Source organism: Lycorma delicatula, chromosome 1, assembly GCF_047948215.1.
Source record: "Lycorma delicatula isolate Av1 chromosome 1, ASM4794821v1, whole genome shotgun sequence".
Taxonomy (NCBI): Eukaryota; Metazoa; Arthropoda; class Insecta; order Hemiptera; family Fulgoridae; genus Lycorma; species Lycorma delicatula.
The window spans coordinates 108,602,129-108,620,267 of record NC_134455.1 but is presented as its reverse complement, the minus strand read 5'-3'; the positions used below and the strand labels follow the sequence as shown (position 1 = coordinate 108,620,267).

General features: G+C 30.2%; 1 protein-coding gene across 1 annotated transcript in view; it reads left to right on the top strand.

Annotated features, from left to right (window-relative positions):
* LOC142321043 (116 kDa U5 small nuclear ribonucleoprotein component) overlaps nt 1-18,139 on the top strand; it is an 89,883-nt gene that overhangs the window by 43,660 nt on the left and 28,084 nt on the right. Inside the window, exons 9-12 of the mRNA XM_075359051.1 lie at nt 3,066-3,193; nt 6,430-6,623; nt 11,444-11,610; nt 13,922-14,101. Of these exons, the coding sequence (XP_075215166.1) occupies nt 3,066-3,193; nt 6,430-6,623; nt 11,444-11,610; nt 13,922-14,101 (669 nt within the window). The remainder of the gene's footprint in view (nt 1-3,065; nt 3,194-6,429; nt 6,624-11,443; nt 11,611-13,921; nt 14,102-18,139) is intronic.

Here is an 18,139-nt window from a genome sequence, read left to right as displayed (position 1 = left end):
TTAAGTATAATAATCAGATGCTCAGGATAATATTTGGCATTTCTAAAACAAAAATAATAATGAATAAAATTTTATGGCATTATTTTCTGTATTTTTGCAGTAGTTAACAGAAATGAGAATCAAATGAATAAATATTGATAATTTGTTAAAATGAATGTTCCTTTATTAATGAATTCAGGATTGAGAAAAATTAACTGGGCATTTTAGATAATTAATACGTAAATAAAACCTTTGTACAAATCATAAATAATTACTGCAATTTGAAAGTTGTAATTACATTGTTATAATTGACCAGTTGTTGTTTTATTTATACTTTAGAAGAAAGTATTTTTACTCTTAAAAAATTCCTATATCCCCTAAAATTACTAAATCTGCATTAGATTTAAGAAAGCAAGCAATTAACAGTTTTACCATGTATCTCTTCTCAACCGACCCAACTGTAGTTGTTTGCACCTATTTGTTGGTCAGTATCCCATGTACTTATTTGTGTGCTGCTAGTGCACTTATCCTTTGTTCTTAAAAAAAAAAAGTTTGTAAGCATATTCTACAAGTTGCATAAGATTTAATTATGTAAAATTCTACAGCCAAGGTGAAAACTTTAAGGGAAAAGAAAATGTGTCTGACCATCTAAAATGAAGAAAGCATTAATTGTACAATAATTAGATTTTTAAAACCTATTAACTTGTAAATACAAGTTAAATAATGTCTTCTGTTGTCAAAAAAAATGTCTTCTATTGGTCATTCAAGTTATATTTGCCAAGTATACTAAACTTTTAATAATAAGTGTTGAATTCATAAAAAGAAAATGTTATTTTATTGCTATTTTTATTTTATTTATTAGATTAATATAATACACAAAACATAGAATGTTATTGCACATCATAGTAAACATATTGCTCAAAGTGAATAAAATAATGTGTGCTTAAATACTACCTGTTATAAAATACTTCAGGCTTAGGATTATGAAATCAATAGATGCCATTCTAATATATATATATGAACGTGTTTATTGGTTCTAATATTTATTTAGACAGACAGCTTTACAAACTCTAAATTCTGCATCATTTTAAGTCCGAATTAGTCTGAGGGTGGTTTTAAAATTATACATTAGTAGATTCTTCTAACCAAGTTTTGGTGCTTAGGTAGAAAGTATTAAGTTTACTGAAAGGTAGATTCAGTTAGCAAAAAAAAAGGATGTAAAAAAAGTTTATTAATAAACTTAGCTAGGAATAATGTGATGAAGAAAAGCAGAGTGCGTGAATGGATATAAAAAAACATCCTTTTCATTTACAAAAAAAAAAAGAGTTACACGACCGTAAGAATGGAGAAAATTTTGACCTGAAAGACTATAACATACTTAAGTTCAGTGTTAACCAACCCACTATAGACACTGACTCCATCTAAGACATTAACATAAGAATCATCTGTGGAGAATGTAAAAAATCTCTTAATGTTATCATCATAAATGCCTTCATTATACTAGACTGTAATCTTGAAAGGTTAAAGTAATGGAACTTCTGATTTCTTTAGCATTATTGATCAGCTTTATAAAATCGTGTTGAGGAATGATAATTTCTCCAATTGCGTATATAGAAGACTACTATTGCTTACAATTTTTTTTTTTTTTTTATGTGAAGTGAACAGTATATCTTTTTTCTACCTCTAAGAGCATAATAGAAATACAATTAAATCAGTTCACAGGAGTTAAGAATTTGCAGATGACATGAAATTGAAAGTTATAAAAAAGCTTTTTTTTAATTTCCAGTGAGAAGTACAAATAAAACTTTTAAGAAAAATGTTTGATATGATGTAACGTGCAAATAATGGTTTAATATATCGTTTACTTGAGATCATTTGTTGTTTTTTTTGTACTTTCTGTTTCATTTAACCCTGCAACCGATAGTACATGTCTATATTAATTTTTTATGAAATAATTTGATTGATTGTAAGTAAGATAATACATGCCTACACTTGGCATGGTTCTCCTACCCCAAAATTGCCTGTTTTGAAAAAATAAATAGACATTTTTCTACTTAATGTATAATACAAACTATTTAATGTATAATGTTTAATACAAACCTGTATGATGATTCCTTTTTTCTTTTCGAACATAACTAGTTTAAAATTCATAAGTTGAAGTAATACAGTTAGACCAGATTTGTCATTCAGTTGATGAAGAAAATGGTTGACATTACATCAACCCAAACCATCTAGTAAAAAAGTAGATAAATATTTTCTAGTCAAATAAGGAAGTAAGAGCAATACCATTATAACAGTATGAAAAAAATTGTTTGGCATAAAAATCGAACAATTTGGCAAAATTTTTTGGTAAAGGTTTCTATTAGAAAACTCACCAATCCAGTAAAATAAATAAGCAAAAAGAATTTTCATTATGAACAAAGATTAAACTATCAGAATGTAACGTTCAGAATAAATTATCACAGGTATAAACTTGTTATAAATACTGCTAAGTACCTTCATTTTCATTTACCCCAGATCTGATTTTAAATATCTATACGTTATAATGCCTTATTATAAATCAATTTATATTAATGTTCCAGTTGTTGCTGCATTTATTTCATTATTAAAATATTTTTGACTTTGCAAAAAATGGAATTATATGCATCCAATATTAATAAGTAAAAAGTAAATTATGTTCAGATAAATAAAAAAATTATCATCTAAATAATTTATTAAAATAATGAAGAAACTCCCTAACTGACTGAAGATGACTCTTCACTAAAATTAAGAAAAGAGAAAAACTTTTTAAAAGCTACTAACACTGCACTATAATAAAAATTGGATCTTTCTAAATAGTATTTTGTAACAGAAAATAAAGGTATTCATAACTTGTTGTAAAACCCCTTCAAAGTCAAAGGAACAAGGATTACTCAAGCCTCCAGATTTATGGGTGTAGTAAGTACAAAGTCTACACTTTACCTGCAATATTATGAGCTTATAATAGTAAACATGTTAATAGATATACTGCAGGAAGAACTTTCATTTTGGCATTATTTTATTTTTTAAGATTTTATCATATTTGTGTAAATGTGATTTATTTGCAGGTTTTGTGGACATGTGTGTTAAACACATACCATCTCCTGCAGACAATGCTAGAACAAAAGTAGAACATATATATACTGGACCAACTGATACACAACTTGCTGAAGATATGATCAACTGTGATCCAGAAGTAAGTGCTACTTCTAATCCTATTAGTGTGGAAGGGGTTTCCCCCTCCTCCTTTGTATTTCTCAATTTAATAATTTTATTTTGTTGGAATAGGAAGCTGTTAAGAAGAAAATGTAGTTTAGTTAGCTAGCCTGCTGAATAATAACTTAATATCACCTGATAATGTAGCCTTGAGAATAAGGAAACTGAGATGAGTGTTGTCATATTAGTTGAGCTTTTAAATACAAAGTGCTTTTAAAGGCACATTTGTTTAAACAAACATTAAGAAAATGTTGATTTTTTCCCCAACCATGACTTCTTAGTATTTTGAATTTTAAATAATATATAATCATAAAACTCTTTTATATGATTTCATTGAATATTTTCATAATAATAGTGGAGCTAAAAAACAGAAAGTGAAAGGCCTAGAACCATGACAAGTGTGACTGCTGTTATAAAAATGTGTCTGCTTGAGTAAATGCATTAATGCCACCTAATCATCAAGTTCTTTGGGTGAATAAGAAACACATTGAGGTATCCATGTAATAGTAGTTTTTGGGTGTGTAGTAATTGCAATTCAATTGATTTTCCCACTGGCTTAGCATACAAGAGCCATTGGTATCTTTAGAATATTTCAGAGCACGACTGTTGGAATAAAAATATGGAAAGAGATTCATTACTGAGATGTTATCTAAAAACTCATGGTCATAGCTTGAAACAAGTTTTTGATGTACTATATCAATCTGGGTTTTGTCCACTTAAAAGTATTCTTCTTGTTTTTTTGTGCAGTACTTTGAATATTAATTGGACATTTTTTCTGTAACTCCAAGAAACACTGGTTGCAGCTTTTTATTAATTTCTTTCCCTTTATTATATTAAATTTAACCCTAAAGGTTACTTTATTTAAATTAAAAGACACTAAATTCATCAAGTACACAAGGTATGGAATTATTGATAATATTGTCTATCAAAAACTGTAATTTTTTTATATTCACAATCCAAGTGATTGATCATGATAAGGTCATTCAGGCAGATTCTGTGACTGATCTCAAATAGGTTAGAAATTGTGTGGATGTTCAGATCGGCCTTCACGAACAATTTCTCAAATCAATTTTCTATGACTGTGATATTTATTGTATGGATATCCTAAGCATGTATAATCCTAATCGACATTTTATTGTCTCAATTGTGAATGTTTTTCAAAATATTACTTTCAGCCTAAAACTTATTTTCAAAACCCTGATAAACCAATCATGAGCCTTTTTTTTCAGTTTCCTAAACAACATGACTTGTTCATCCTGATGAGCATGTCCAGTTATCTCTTGAAGGTTATTGAATAATTGGTTCATTCAATAGGACCTTAAAGAGTTGGAATTAGTTGCGTAAGCTTCACCTGTCTTCAGCAAGGCTATCAAACTCATCAACTGGATCATGTCACTCACTGTTAGTGATTTGTTTTACTTGATTTGTGCTAGTTTGTTAATAGTTATTGTTTAGTCAGATTTATAAGTGCAGTGATACACTAATATGCAGAATTTTGTAAGTAAGGAATTCAAAATATAAATTATACCAAATCTATTAATAATTATAAGTTTATTAAATATGATTGCTGGTACTGTTTGGAGTCTAATTTGAAGTGTTTTTTTTTTTTTGTAAGTACAGTGTGTCTGTAAAATAATAACAGAATTTTAAATAGTTATAATTTGTAATATTATAGAGTCTATAATTACAGAGTCATTATAGACTCTATAATGTTTTTTAATAATAATAATAATGTTTTGTTTTTTTTTAATAATATAGAATTAAATGTTTTCTCTATAATATAGAGAGATGAACTATACGTTAAATAAAAGAGAAACATTCAAAGTTTGTTACCTGTTCAATAGAGTTTGATGTGTGCTCCCTTATTGCCCTGCAGAAATCAAGCTGAGATTCAGTCTCTTGCCATACATGCCAGAGAACATCCGGCATGATAGAAGAAACAGCTTTAGTGATTCTTTCTTTTAAATGGTCAAAATTTTGAACTTGAACTGAATACACTTGTGTTTTTACATAACTTCAAAAATAGAAATTCATGGGAGTAAGTTCTGACCATGGGGACCAGGTTATCCACCCTTCGCATCCAACCCATCGTTGAGGAAATCTTTCATTAAGAAAATCCTGCACAATTAAGGCAAAATGTGAAGAAGCTCTGTCTAACTGAAAAATTAAATTCTCCTGTATTTGGGACACTGCATATCCTTCTAACATATCCAAGAAGATATTCCCTGTTATTGTTTTTTCAGAAAAAAAGAAGGGGCCAATAACTCATTGTCTCATCCAATAGCATACTACACATTCACTTTTTCACTGTCACGCTGATGTTTAGTAACGGCATGTGGAGGTTGAGAATCCCATTTACAAACATTATGCCGATATACTTGTCAGAAACGTGAAATGTTGTTTCATCACTGAAAATGTACTTGTTTAAAAAAATCATCATCCTGCTCTAACTTATCCAGAATGTCTGCAGCAAAATCGAATCGTTTCACTTTGGCCTATGAATAAAGTTGTTGTATCACTTGAATTTTGTCTGCAGTGAAACATAACTGTCTTTTTAACACATTGTGAGCCGTTGTTTTAGGCATGCTGAACTGTCTAGAATACTTCCGCACAGATTTCTTCAAGCTATGCAAGAAACTTACTCACACTGCTTCAATTGTTTCACAATGATTGTGTCTGTAAAATTGTACACACAACGGTATTCATACGTAATGCATGTAACTGACTCAAACATAGCAAGCCACAATACAGTGAACCTTTCTCTGGATGCAAATGTGATGACTAACACACATGTGCTACTTGCGTATAATGGAAACACAGCATGTATGCGTTAGCTTTCACACACTTATGCTTGGAGTGTTTCTATTTCATTTAATGTACATTTCATCTCTCTATAGTGCTTTGATCCAAAGATATAACCATTTAAAACCCCCACTATTATTTTACAGACTCACTGTATGTTAAGAGATAAGTGAAATATTTTACAAGATTACTAGCATTATGATTATCTTTGAACTTGTAAAAATTTGGTATAGTGTACCTATTTAAAAGTATGTTTTGTAAGATTTATGTTCTTTTCAGTTATAAAAGAAATAATAGCAACGTTAAAAACCTTTCTAAATGTAACTGACTGATTGGTAAAAACTATTATATTCATGATGAAAGTATTTCGATTAAAAAATATATATTTAAATAAATGTGTTTTCTTACTTCTAGGGACGATTAATGGTACATAGTACAAAAATGTATCCAACTGATGATTGTACATTTTTTCAAGTGTGTGGACGAATAATGAGTGGTACTTTACATGCTGGTCAAGAGGTGCGTGTGCTGGGAGAGAACTATACTTTGGCAGATGAGGAAGATTCAAGGATTCTTACTGTAGGTCGTCTGTGGATTTATGAAGCTAGGTATGTTATGTATTTATAATAAGCATTGTAATTGCTATTTTTCTTATATAATGCATGTTATTTTTGTATGAATCAATAATATATTAAGTTGTTATATATTTCTTTATAATGATGAATCCATTTATTTTTTTGTTTTTTTCCAGTTTTTTATTAAACCATTTCACCTGAATTTGTTTCAAAGAAATGACAGAACTTGCCTAAAACTGACAGAATTTCTCTGACATATCCATATATCAGATACATTTTCCATTGCTGTATTAATTGCTTCTTAGTCATTGTATTTGTCCATTAAATTTTTTTTTGTCTTCAGTCATTTGACTGGTTTGTTGCAGTTCTCCAAGATTCTCTAGCTAGTGCTAGTTGTTTCATTTCAGTATACCCCTTACATCCTACATCCCTAGCAATTTGTTTTACATATTCCAAACGTTGCCTGCCTGCACAATTTTTTCCTTCTACTTGTCCCTCCAATATTAAAGCAACTATTCCAGGATGCTTTAATATGTGGTCTATAAGTCTGTCTCTTCTTTTTAGTATATTTTTCCAAGTGCTTCTTTTTTCATCAATTTGCTGAAACACCTCTTCATTTTTCACTTTATCCACCCATCTGATTTTTAACATTCTAATGTAGCACCCATTTCAAAAGCTTCTAATCTTTTCTTTTCAGGTACTCCAATCGTCCAAGTTTCACTTCCATATAAAGCTATGCTCCAAACATATACTTCCAAACATCTTTTCCTGGCGTTTAAATTAATTTTTTATGAAAGCAAATTATATTTCTGACTGAAGGCTCGTTACGTTTGTGCTATTCGGCATTTTATATCGCTCCTGCTTCGTCCATCTTTAGTAATTCTACTTACCAAATAACAAAATTCTTCTATCTCCATAATATTTTCTCCTCCTATTTTCACATTCAGTGGTACATCTCTGTTATTTCTAATATATTTCATTACTTTTGTTTTATTCAAGTTTACTTTCATGCGATAGTTCTTGCGTAGGACTTCATCTATGCCATTCATGGTTTCTTCTAAATCCTTTTTACTCTCGGCTAGAATTACTATATCATCAGCAAATCGTAGCATCTTTATCTTTTCACCTTGTACTGTTACTCCGAATCTAAATTGTTCTTTAATATCATTAACTGCTAGTTCCATGTAAAGATTAAAAAGTAACGGAGATAGGGAACATCCTTGTCAGACTCCATTTCTTATTACGGCTTCTTTCTTATGTTCTTCAATTATTACTGTTGTTGTTTGGTTCCTGTACATGTTAGCAATTGTTCTTCTATCTCTGTAGTTGAACCCTAATTTTTTTTTAAAATGCTGAACATTTTATTCCAATCTACATTATCGAATGCCTTTTCTAGGTCTATAAACGCCAAGTATGTTGGTTTGTTTTTCTTTAATCTTCCTTCCACTATTAATCTGAGGCCTTAAATTGCTTCCTGTGTCCCTATACTTTTCCTGAAACCAAATTGGTCTTCTCCTAACACTTCTTCCACTTTCCTCTCAATTCTTCTATATAGAATTCTAGTTAAGATTTTTGGTGCATGAATAGTTAAACTAATTGTTCTGTATTCTTCACATTTATCTGCCCCTGCTTTCTTTGGTATCATGACTATAACACTTTTTTTGAAGTCCGACGGAACTTCCCCTTTTTCATAAATATTACACACCAGTTTGTATAATCTATCAATCGCTTCCTCACCTGCACTGCGCAGTAATTCCACAGGTATTCCGTCTATTCCAGGAGCCTTTCTGCCATTTAAATCTTTTAATGCTCTCTTAAATTAAGATCTCAGTATTGTTTCTCCCATTTCATCCTCCTCAACTTCCTCTTCTTCCTCTATAACACCTCTATTTCTAATTCATTTCCTCCGTATAACTCTTCAATATATTCCACCCATCTATCGACTTTACCTTTCGTATTATATATTGGTGTACCATCTTTGTTTAACACATTATTAGATTTTAATTTGTGTACCCCAAAATTTTCCTTAACTTTCCTGTATACTCCGTCTATTTTACCAATGTTCATTTCTCTTTCCACTTCTGAACACTTTTCTTTAATTCACTCTTCTTTCGCTAGTTTCCACTTCCTGTTTATAGCATTTCTTAATTGTCGAGATTTCCTTTTACTTTCTTCATCACTAGCATTCTTATATTTTCTATGTTCATCCATCAGCTGCAATATATAGTTTGAAATCCAATGTTTTCTACCAGCTTTCTTTGTTAAACCCCAATCTACATTTCATTATCACTAAATTATGGTCATTATCAATGTCTGCTCCAGACTAAGTTTTGCAGTCAATGTGTTGATTTCTAAATCTTTGCTTAATGATGATATAATCTATCTGATACCTTGCAGTATCACATTGCTTTTTCCATGTGTATATTCTTCTCTTATGATTTTTAAACTGGCTGTTGGCAGTTACTAAATTAAACTTCGTGCAAAACTCTATAAGTCGGTCCCCTCTTTCATTCCTTTTGCCCAGCCCGTATTCACCAACTGTATTTTCTTCCTTGCCTTTTCCAATGCTTGTATTCCAATTTCCAACTATTATTAAATTTTCATTTCCTTTTATATGTTTAATTGGTTCATCAATTTCTTCATATACACACTACCTCATCATCATCATGGGCGCTTGTAGGCATATCGACGTTAACAATCATTGTCGGTTTAGGTTTCAATTTTATCCTTATTACAATGATTCTATTGCTATGCATTTTGAAATACTTTACTCTCTTCCCTGTCTTCTTGTTCATTATGAAACCTACTTCTGCCTGCCCATTATTTGAAGTTGAGTTAATTATTCTAAAATCACCTGACCATAAGTCGTTCTCCTTTTCCCACTGAACCTCACTAATCCCTACTATATCTGCATTTATCCTATCCATTTCGCTTTTTAAATTTTCTAACCTACCAACCTTTTTTAGACTTCTAACATTCCACGCTCCGACTCGTAGAATGTTATTTTTTAATTTTCTGGTGATCCCTTCCTTAGTAGTACCCACCTGGAGATCCAAAAGGGGGACTAGTTTACCTCCGGAATATTTTACCAAGGAAGGCGCCTCCATCATTGTTATGTGAAAATGCAGAGAGCTACATTTCCGTGGAAAAAAGCAGCTGTAGTTTTCCATTGCTTTCAGCTATGCAGTACTCAAGAGGATTGAATGATGTTGATATGGCCATTTAAGTCATCCTGATCTATGCCCTTAACAACTACTGAAAAAGCTGCTGCCCTCTTTTAGGTATCATTCCTTACTCTGGCTCTCAACAGATACCTCTCCAATATGGTTGCACCTTCGGTCCAGCTATTCTGTATCACTGAGCACTCAAGCCCCCTTACCAACGGCAAGGTCTCATGATTCATAGAGGGAGGTCCATTAAATATATATATATTTTAATTCCACAATGTCTCAAAATTAAACTTCCTTGATTTTATGAGACAATCCCTTTTATTTTCCCTGAATAATTATGGAGTGTAAGGATCCTGCTGCCAGATGATGGTGGTGATTCGCATAATTTATAATAAAACTCATACAATTTCACTTTGTACCTTTTATATTTTATGCCAAATTTTGATACCTTTAACTCCTCCAATGATTCTCTTCAAACTTTCCTTTTAACACCTCTTTTCACTATATATTTATTCCTTACTTTCACCAATAAGATCAGGCACAATTATTGTTTTTAATGTCGGAGTTTTGTTTGTAAATGTAATATGTACCTTTTTAAATGATTATCTAGCCCAAAATAGCAAGTGTTTTATTGATGCAGTTCTTTTCATTCACTGATGGAATTAAAAATTAAACAAGTACTGTAAGTAAGGCTTTGATATATAATTAATAATGTTTTTAATATTAAAAATAATTGCTAATATATATTAGCATTTATGGGAATTCGACATATGCTGTTTACCTAAATTTTCTTGAATAGTAGAACCCTTTGTTTGGAACTGTGTGTTTGATTACGCATATGTCGAAATCGTCAATGTCCATTACTCATTTTGATACATTATGTTTTTTACCTGGAGTATTAAAAGATAAATTTGTGTTTTCACTAATTTCTGTTAACTTTTTTATTATTCTACTAATGGATCGTTTAGAACACTAGTGGATTGTGACACGTGTTTACAAACTTTGTTTACATCTATTACAAATCTTCCGACATCTGCTTCTTTCTTCATTAACTCATACACATTTGCTACTATTTCTCTAGCTTTACTATAAAGAGTTTTATGGAGTATGGTTGATTTTTTAGGAGGCATATTTACAATTTGATATAAATAGAATATATTTTTTCTATAAAATATATAATATAAACACAGTGATTTACATCTCACTTCTTGTGCTGACTCTGCAAGCACTGACATTGACAGCACGAACCCAGTTATGGAATGAAATGCACATGTGCTACTATTGCTAGCATTTAACTAACGCCTTTAAGCAAATTGTCTGTAGCCTCGCATCAAGTGTCCGTCAAAAATTGAGTTGCCAAAAATGAATGGCCAGGGCATAGCTAACATAGTATTTTATGACTGATGATGAATCCTTGGATTCTCAAACATTTTTATATAAATTTTATATTAAGCTGGCAATTTGATGTTTCCATAGAAGATTTTTGTTATTAGTTATTACAACATACCAAGATAGCATATATGTATGTTTTTTGTTAAATTTTTGTATAGAAAAATAATTAAATAAATGTTACTTTATTGTTAGGTAATATTTTGACTAAATAAATGATTGGATTTGTTGCGCTTTATATCATCTATTCAATTAGAAAGTTTTATTTATATACCTTTTTTTATATGTGATCAGGTATAAAGTTGAAGTTAACAGAGTTCCTGCCGGTAATTGGGTTCTGATTGAAGGTATTGATCAACCTATTGTGAAAACATCAACCATCACTGACCTTATAACTAATGAAGATATTTATATATTCAGACCTCTGAAATTTAATACACAGTCAGTGATAAAGATTGCAGGTAATTTAAATTTGAATTATTCCAGTCAACTTTTCCTTGCTAGGTAAGTGAAAGAAAATTAATTTATTTTAAAGTACATGGTTTAAATGACTTTATATGCACTCTTTTCTGTCGTAGGTTTGGCAGCACTGTCATCAGCAATATTTCTGTAAACAACATTCATACTTTAAATAATCTTGTAGCATTTCAACTAAGATGTAAATTACCCACTCCCTGGTAGCTTGATGTTTCCACAACACCTGAAGGTCTCATATAATAAAATCCTCATGCAGTAAAAATTATAGGCAATTAAAAATTTAAGATACTAATGGACATAGTTATGTTTGATAAAGTGGTTTTCAAAGCACCAGAAATAAAAAAGACAACTCTGCATTTTTCCTTTAGATAATAACCATGCTGTTGGCATTTATGAAATGTTAATCAAATCATCAATTCCATTTATGAATTTTATACTACACAGTATCAGTTATATTGATATTGCCTTCTTCAAATTAGTCTCCCAGAGACGTGACAGACTTATTGCCACTGTTTCTTCCAAAACTCAAAACATTTGTGAAAAAATATTTTTTAAATACCTTAAGTTTTTTGGCAATTCTTTTTTCTTTATTTCATGATTTTCTATCATTGTCCTTTTAACGTTCTTTTAATCATTGTTCGCAAGAAAATCTTGCAGGTGTCGTATCTGAAGAATATAGAGGCTGTGGCATCCGTATGGAATTATTTTGGGCTAAGTAATCATGAATTAATTGTGTAGTGTAAGTTGGAGCGTTATTGTGGTGCATAACCCAAGAATTGTTTATGCAGATTTGTGGTTGTTTTTTCAGATTGCTTCATGTAATTGGCATAAAACTGCAGAGTATTACTGTTTGTTGACTGTACAACCTTGTGATAAGAATTCATAATGAACTATGCCATTGTAATAAAAAGAAACCAGTAAGGAGAACCTTAACATTCAATTGAACTAGGCATGCTTCTTTATCTTGGTTCCTCAGAAAGCTTCTATTGAGATGATTGGAGCTTCATTTCAATATCATAACCATATACCCATGTTTTATCATCTATTATCACATGTTTGAGTAATTCTGAATCATCAGCATTGTCAGCTAACAATTGTTTTGTGATTTTTTTTGCGTTGTTGCTTGTGTTAAAAATTCAATAGTTTTGGAACAAATTTTGCTGCTACTTGTTTTATACTCAAACTGCCAATCAAAATTGTTTCACATGAGTCATAATAGTGTTACATCGTCAGGAACTTCTCTTAGTAATTTAAAATTATTGATCACAGTATCCTTTATTTTGTTGATATTTTCAGACGTCAGATACTTTTGTTGTCTTCATGTTCTTCTTAAAACTGTTTGTCACCATAAATTCTTGATGTTGATATAATATCTTTGCCAAAAGCCTTTTATAAATTCATTCCCTCACTGCACTCTATTCCATTTTTAATGTAAATCCTTTGTTCTCTCTTTTTCAAACAAATAAATCATCACTTATAATGAAATACTTCCTAATTACTTGACAAATTTGAATTACAAATCTTATATGCCTGAAAATTTTGACATAAGATAGGGCTGCCAAAGCATGGTAAAAATGTGAACTCATACGAAGACAGGGATAGCAAGGAGAGTTAAAAAATTATTTTTCTTTTTTTTTGTTACACCTTGTAAATGTATACAGTATATGTAACTATTATTGTTGAAAATTTGCTATAAATGTCTCTGTTTTTATTTTATAATAGCCAGATTAATCAATTCTCCTAAGAAATAAAATTTTAAATAAAATATTCTTATCTTGATTCATTCTGATTTTATACTGAACAATATGTTTTCAGAAGTAACTCGGTCATTAGTTCTTTCATAAACAATATTACAATTATATGAATCAATATATAATAAAATAAAAATTTAAAATTTAAAAATGTCACATTACTTTGTCAAATGTTTACATGTAATTGATAAATTATGTATAATTAGACAAAAAAAATTACAATTTACTGTTTACTAAACAGTAAATGACCATTTTCTTTTAAAATGGCCATATTGGCTAAAAACTGAATTACATTGAAACAGTATAATCATGAGAGTTAATAACTCTGGTAATATTATTATATTCATTGTTACAATTATTATTCAGGCTGCTTGTTTAACTGGACTGCTTATTAGGCTTATAAAAAAACTGAACTAATTAATGTTCTTGTAAATTTTATTTTTCTCATTTGTATACTATTAATTTTCTTTCACATAAAATAAGTAGGCATTTTAAAAATAATTGTATATAGACATTTGTATAAAATGTTCATTTTGTATTTCAGTTGAGCCTGTAAATCCTAGTGAGTTACCAAAAATGTTAGATGGATTGCGTAAGGTTAATAAATCTTATCCTCTTCTTGGTACACGAGTTGAAGAGTCTGGTGAACATGTTGTCTTGGGTACTGGTGAATTATACTTGGATTGTGTTATGCATGATCTGCGTAAAATGTATTCTGAAATTGGTTAGTGCATTTTAATTTAGAATTGTTTGTGTGTAGCAGCCATACTTTCTTTTATTCATGTTTAATGTAAAGTTTTATTTCTGGGGTGTGTTTTGTCTTATGGTAACTAAACTCTATTCTGGTAGCTTTCTATAAATGAATACAGCTGTATCATGTTAACTGATGCTCTGAGATTTAAATCCACATTTTGGCATTTGAGCACTGTTTACTTATAGTTTTCCTTGCTAGTAGGAAGGGTTGTTAAAGGCCATTATTTTTTTGGTATATGGATTAGAATTATTGTTAGAAATCAGTTGTGTTAATTGGTAAGGAGTTTAAATTGACAGAGTGGAACTGGTTTTCTTTAACCTCAGGTTATTTTACCCATTACTAAAAATTAATATTAGACAAGAAAAAATTAAAGATTCTGTTTTTAGAGTAATGTATCAGATTATAAATGAAATAGACATATTATTTCAAGTTACAACTAACTTTATCAAAAACCATTAATTTAGATCTAATTGAAGGTTGTAGGTTGTTTAAGAAATAAAGACTTAATGTAATTGTAATCATAAAATTGGATTCTGCATCTTCAATATAAAATGACTATGAAGAAAAATAAGCGTTTACATTGCAGAAATTAAAAAAAAAAATCTAACTTAAGAAAATGGATATGACCTACTTACTGTGTGCATGTAGAAAAAAATACATAGATTAGATAATTATTGGCCTTTGATTTTTGATTTTTTCATACAGCAATTTGTTTTTAGAATTAATGCAATGTACACAGAGGGATCAACTCAAGATGACTACCATTGGGATCTCAGAAGCAATAAATTTGATGAGAAACTTTAAATGAGGAACCTTCCCTAAATTTCCCCCTACATTAAAAATGCAGTATTACTATTTTTGAAATTTTTCCTCTTTTTCCAGTATGGCAGTGAACTTCATTATTTCAAATGGAAATCTCATATTTTTATTGTATTTTTGGGTAGAAAATAGTTTTTTAGACATATTTATTCTTGTATATGTTTTTCTAAATGCAGCCATTAAGGAGCTGCAGGTTGACAATCGTCAAATATGGTGGTCATTTGTTTTATTTTAAATGAAGACCTATTGTATTAGTAACTGGTTGTCAAATAATATTTTCATAGTTCGAAAATTAAGTAAAGTGGAAAGTAAAGTAGAGGTAAGATAAGATTAAGACTTTTACCTTGAACAGTGTGGTTTTACTTTTATTTATTAGGAAGGAAGAATTTCAACAGGATTGCACTGTCAAATGTAACAGATTTTCAAAATCCACCAAATAGTATTTTCAAAGGCCACAATTAGTAAAAATGCAGGCAGTTCCTCTCCTGAAAACATCATTAACAACTTTCAATAATGACTTAGATGGATATTATATAAAATGTTGATTACTTTAGCTGTTCTTTCTTTCACTGAAGCATACTGAGATATGTACAACTGGTCTTTTATTTATCCCCACAGAAAGTAATCTAATAGAGAAAAGTCTGAACTTCTCGCTGACCAAAGAATATTTCCTTGGTTAGCAATCCACCTGTTTTGGAAATTAGCATTTAAAAGTTCCTTTTTCTTGCCATAGTTGTGTGCTGGAGCTATATCTTGTTATATTCCCAAATCTAAAAATAAGTCATCAATAGATAGCAGTAGAATGTCTTCCAGCAGTTGGTGGTATCAGGCTCCTGTAAGATTTTTCTTGTAAAAATGCACAAAATGCCAAAATTTTTCTCATAGAAATGCCAATATTTGATTTTTGATGGCACACTAGCAGTTTATGGAAAATCCCACACTTGATTGAGTTCTCTGACAACACAGGTCAACAAAAAATAAAAAATAAAATTTGGAACTGAGTTAAAGATAGGTGAATTAAAATGTATTTTTATGCTGAATCTTAAAGTGAAATCAGTTTTTCTTCATCACCCTCAGATTTTTAGTTATGACGTTAAATATTGAGAAACTTCTTAAATAATAGAATACAAAAATAATAATTACAATGAAAATTCCTACCTTTATTTTGCAGACATTTACATTTATCTTATTCTCTATTCTCTTATTTTCCTTTTGTGTTCAGTGAAGTCTTCTCTTTTTATCATCCAGCAGTACTCGCTCATCATAGATTCATCCCACCTGCCTTGATAATGTTGTTCCATCTGCAATATATCTTGGTGAAACCTTTCTCCTTGTCGGTCACTGTAATCACCCAAGTTTAAAGGGAAAAAGTCCAAATGAGAATGTAAAAAAATGAATTTTCAGTCATATTCTGCAGCCTAAATTTTTGTAGTTCATTAAGAGTTCATTTATAAGCTGATTATGGTTTTTAGCTTTTTTGTTTCAAAGACATCTTTGAATGACTTCCACGCTGCTAGTTCTTTAGGATTCAGTTTGCTGTCAAATGTATTTTCATGAATGAATTTTCTTATTTGTGGCCCAATGAATATTCCCTCTTTTAATTTGGTTTAAGTGTGAAAAAACCTCAGCTAAATATTTAAAGCTTCATCTTTATCTAATGCTTTTAAAAAAATTCTTCATTAAGCTTTTCGTATCAAAATAATACAATCTGTTTTGACAAGGGTAATATTAATAACATTTTCCTTTTCTGAGGTAAACTGATATCTTTTTTACCAGTCTTTACCTGTAGCTCACCTATCCCACAAACAGAAGAAACACATGTATTTTCTAAAGCCACTCTGGAGACCAAGAAGAAGCCCTATTGCTTTCAGGTCAGCAATGATTCACCATGAGTGTTCATCATACTTATTAGCTTTTAAAAATTTTTACATACTTTCATATGTTTTTTCATTCCTACAGCATGTGCTACCATATAGAAGAAAACGTTTTTGAGTTATGCAACAACACTGCCTTTAAGCTTCTTTTTGATGAATCTGTAAATAAACACCAATCATGAATAACATATTCACTTCCCAGTTCAGGCATTAGCCTCCTAACATCATGGCAGGAACAAATTAAACCATCTCTTCTAAACTGTTTTAGTAAATTTTCATTTCAGTTTCTAAAAACTGAAATTTTAGTATCCTTGTATAATAAATTCAATTCTTTGAAAAGTGAACTTAGAAGTTCTGCATGTTGTTTCTACAAATACAAGTCATGAATTAGGCTGCTCAATTCTATGAGGTGAGATTCAGTATTTGATTCCTCTGGAATGTAATTCATATCTATTGAAGTTGAGGATTTATTGGTTAAGCTTTCTGGGGAATCAGAAATTTCTTTCCAAGAAGTTAGAGCAATTGGAATCTGTAAATCAACACCATGAAGTATTAGTCTGTACCTGAACAAACATTTGGGTATGCAATACTGTTTTTATTGTGTGAATTGAAACCAGTAATTTGTTAAACATAATTAGCAGTCATCATAATAGTAAACTCTCATCAAATCATAGGTACGCCAAAAGGCAAGTGCTCTTTTTTCCCTTTTAACCACTGGGTTAGTTTAATAATGCACTTTAACCACTTGATGCACGCTACATGTGGAGCCCTGCATTTATCTTAGTCTCCCAAGGGACAGTAAAAATAATGTTTGTGAGCAGTTTTCAGCAGATTCAATACTAATTTTCATTGACTTTCTGCAGTGAATTCTCCGCAAACAACAAAAGATATTTTGAGAATTTTTACAAGCTTGATTTTTATTCATTGTAAAATTCAAAAAAATTTAATGAATGAAAGTAAACTAAAATATTACAGAAATACTTACTTAATTATAAAAATAATTATGTTTTAATTTATAAATACGTAATTACATAAAATAATCCATAAAATTGTCACACCATGTAGTGGCAATAAAACAGCGTGAAACATACACACAAATACACAAACAGCTTAGCAAATCTTGATATTTAATAAAATAATACCAAAAGTTGTTCTGTCATAAAAATCTTTCACTAGATTTATGGCCTCACTTATGAAACAATCTTTATAATATGTATATGATAAAACCACTACCACAACTAAAAAACACAGCAATTCATACCAAGAGCTGAGCTCATACTGAAGAAAATTTCATCACGTTGAATTATTACTTGAC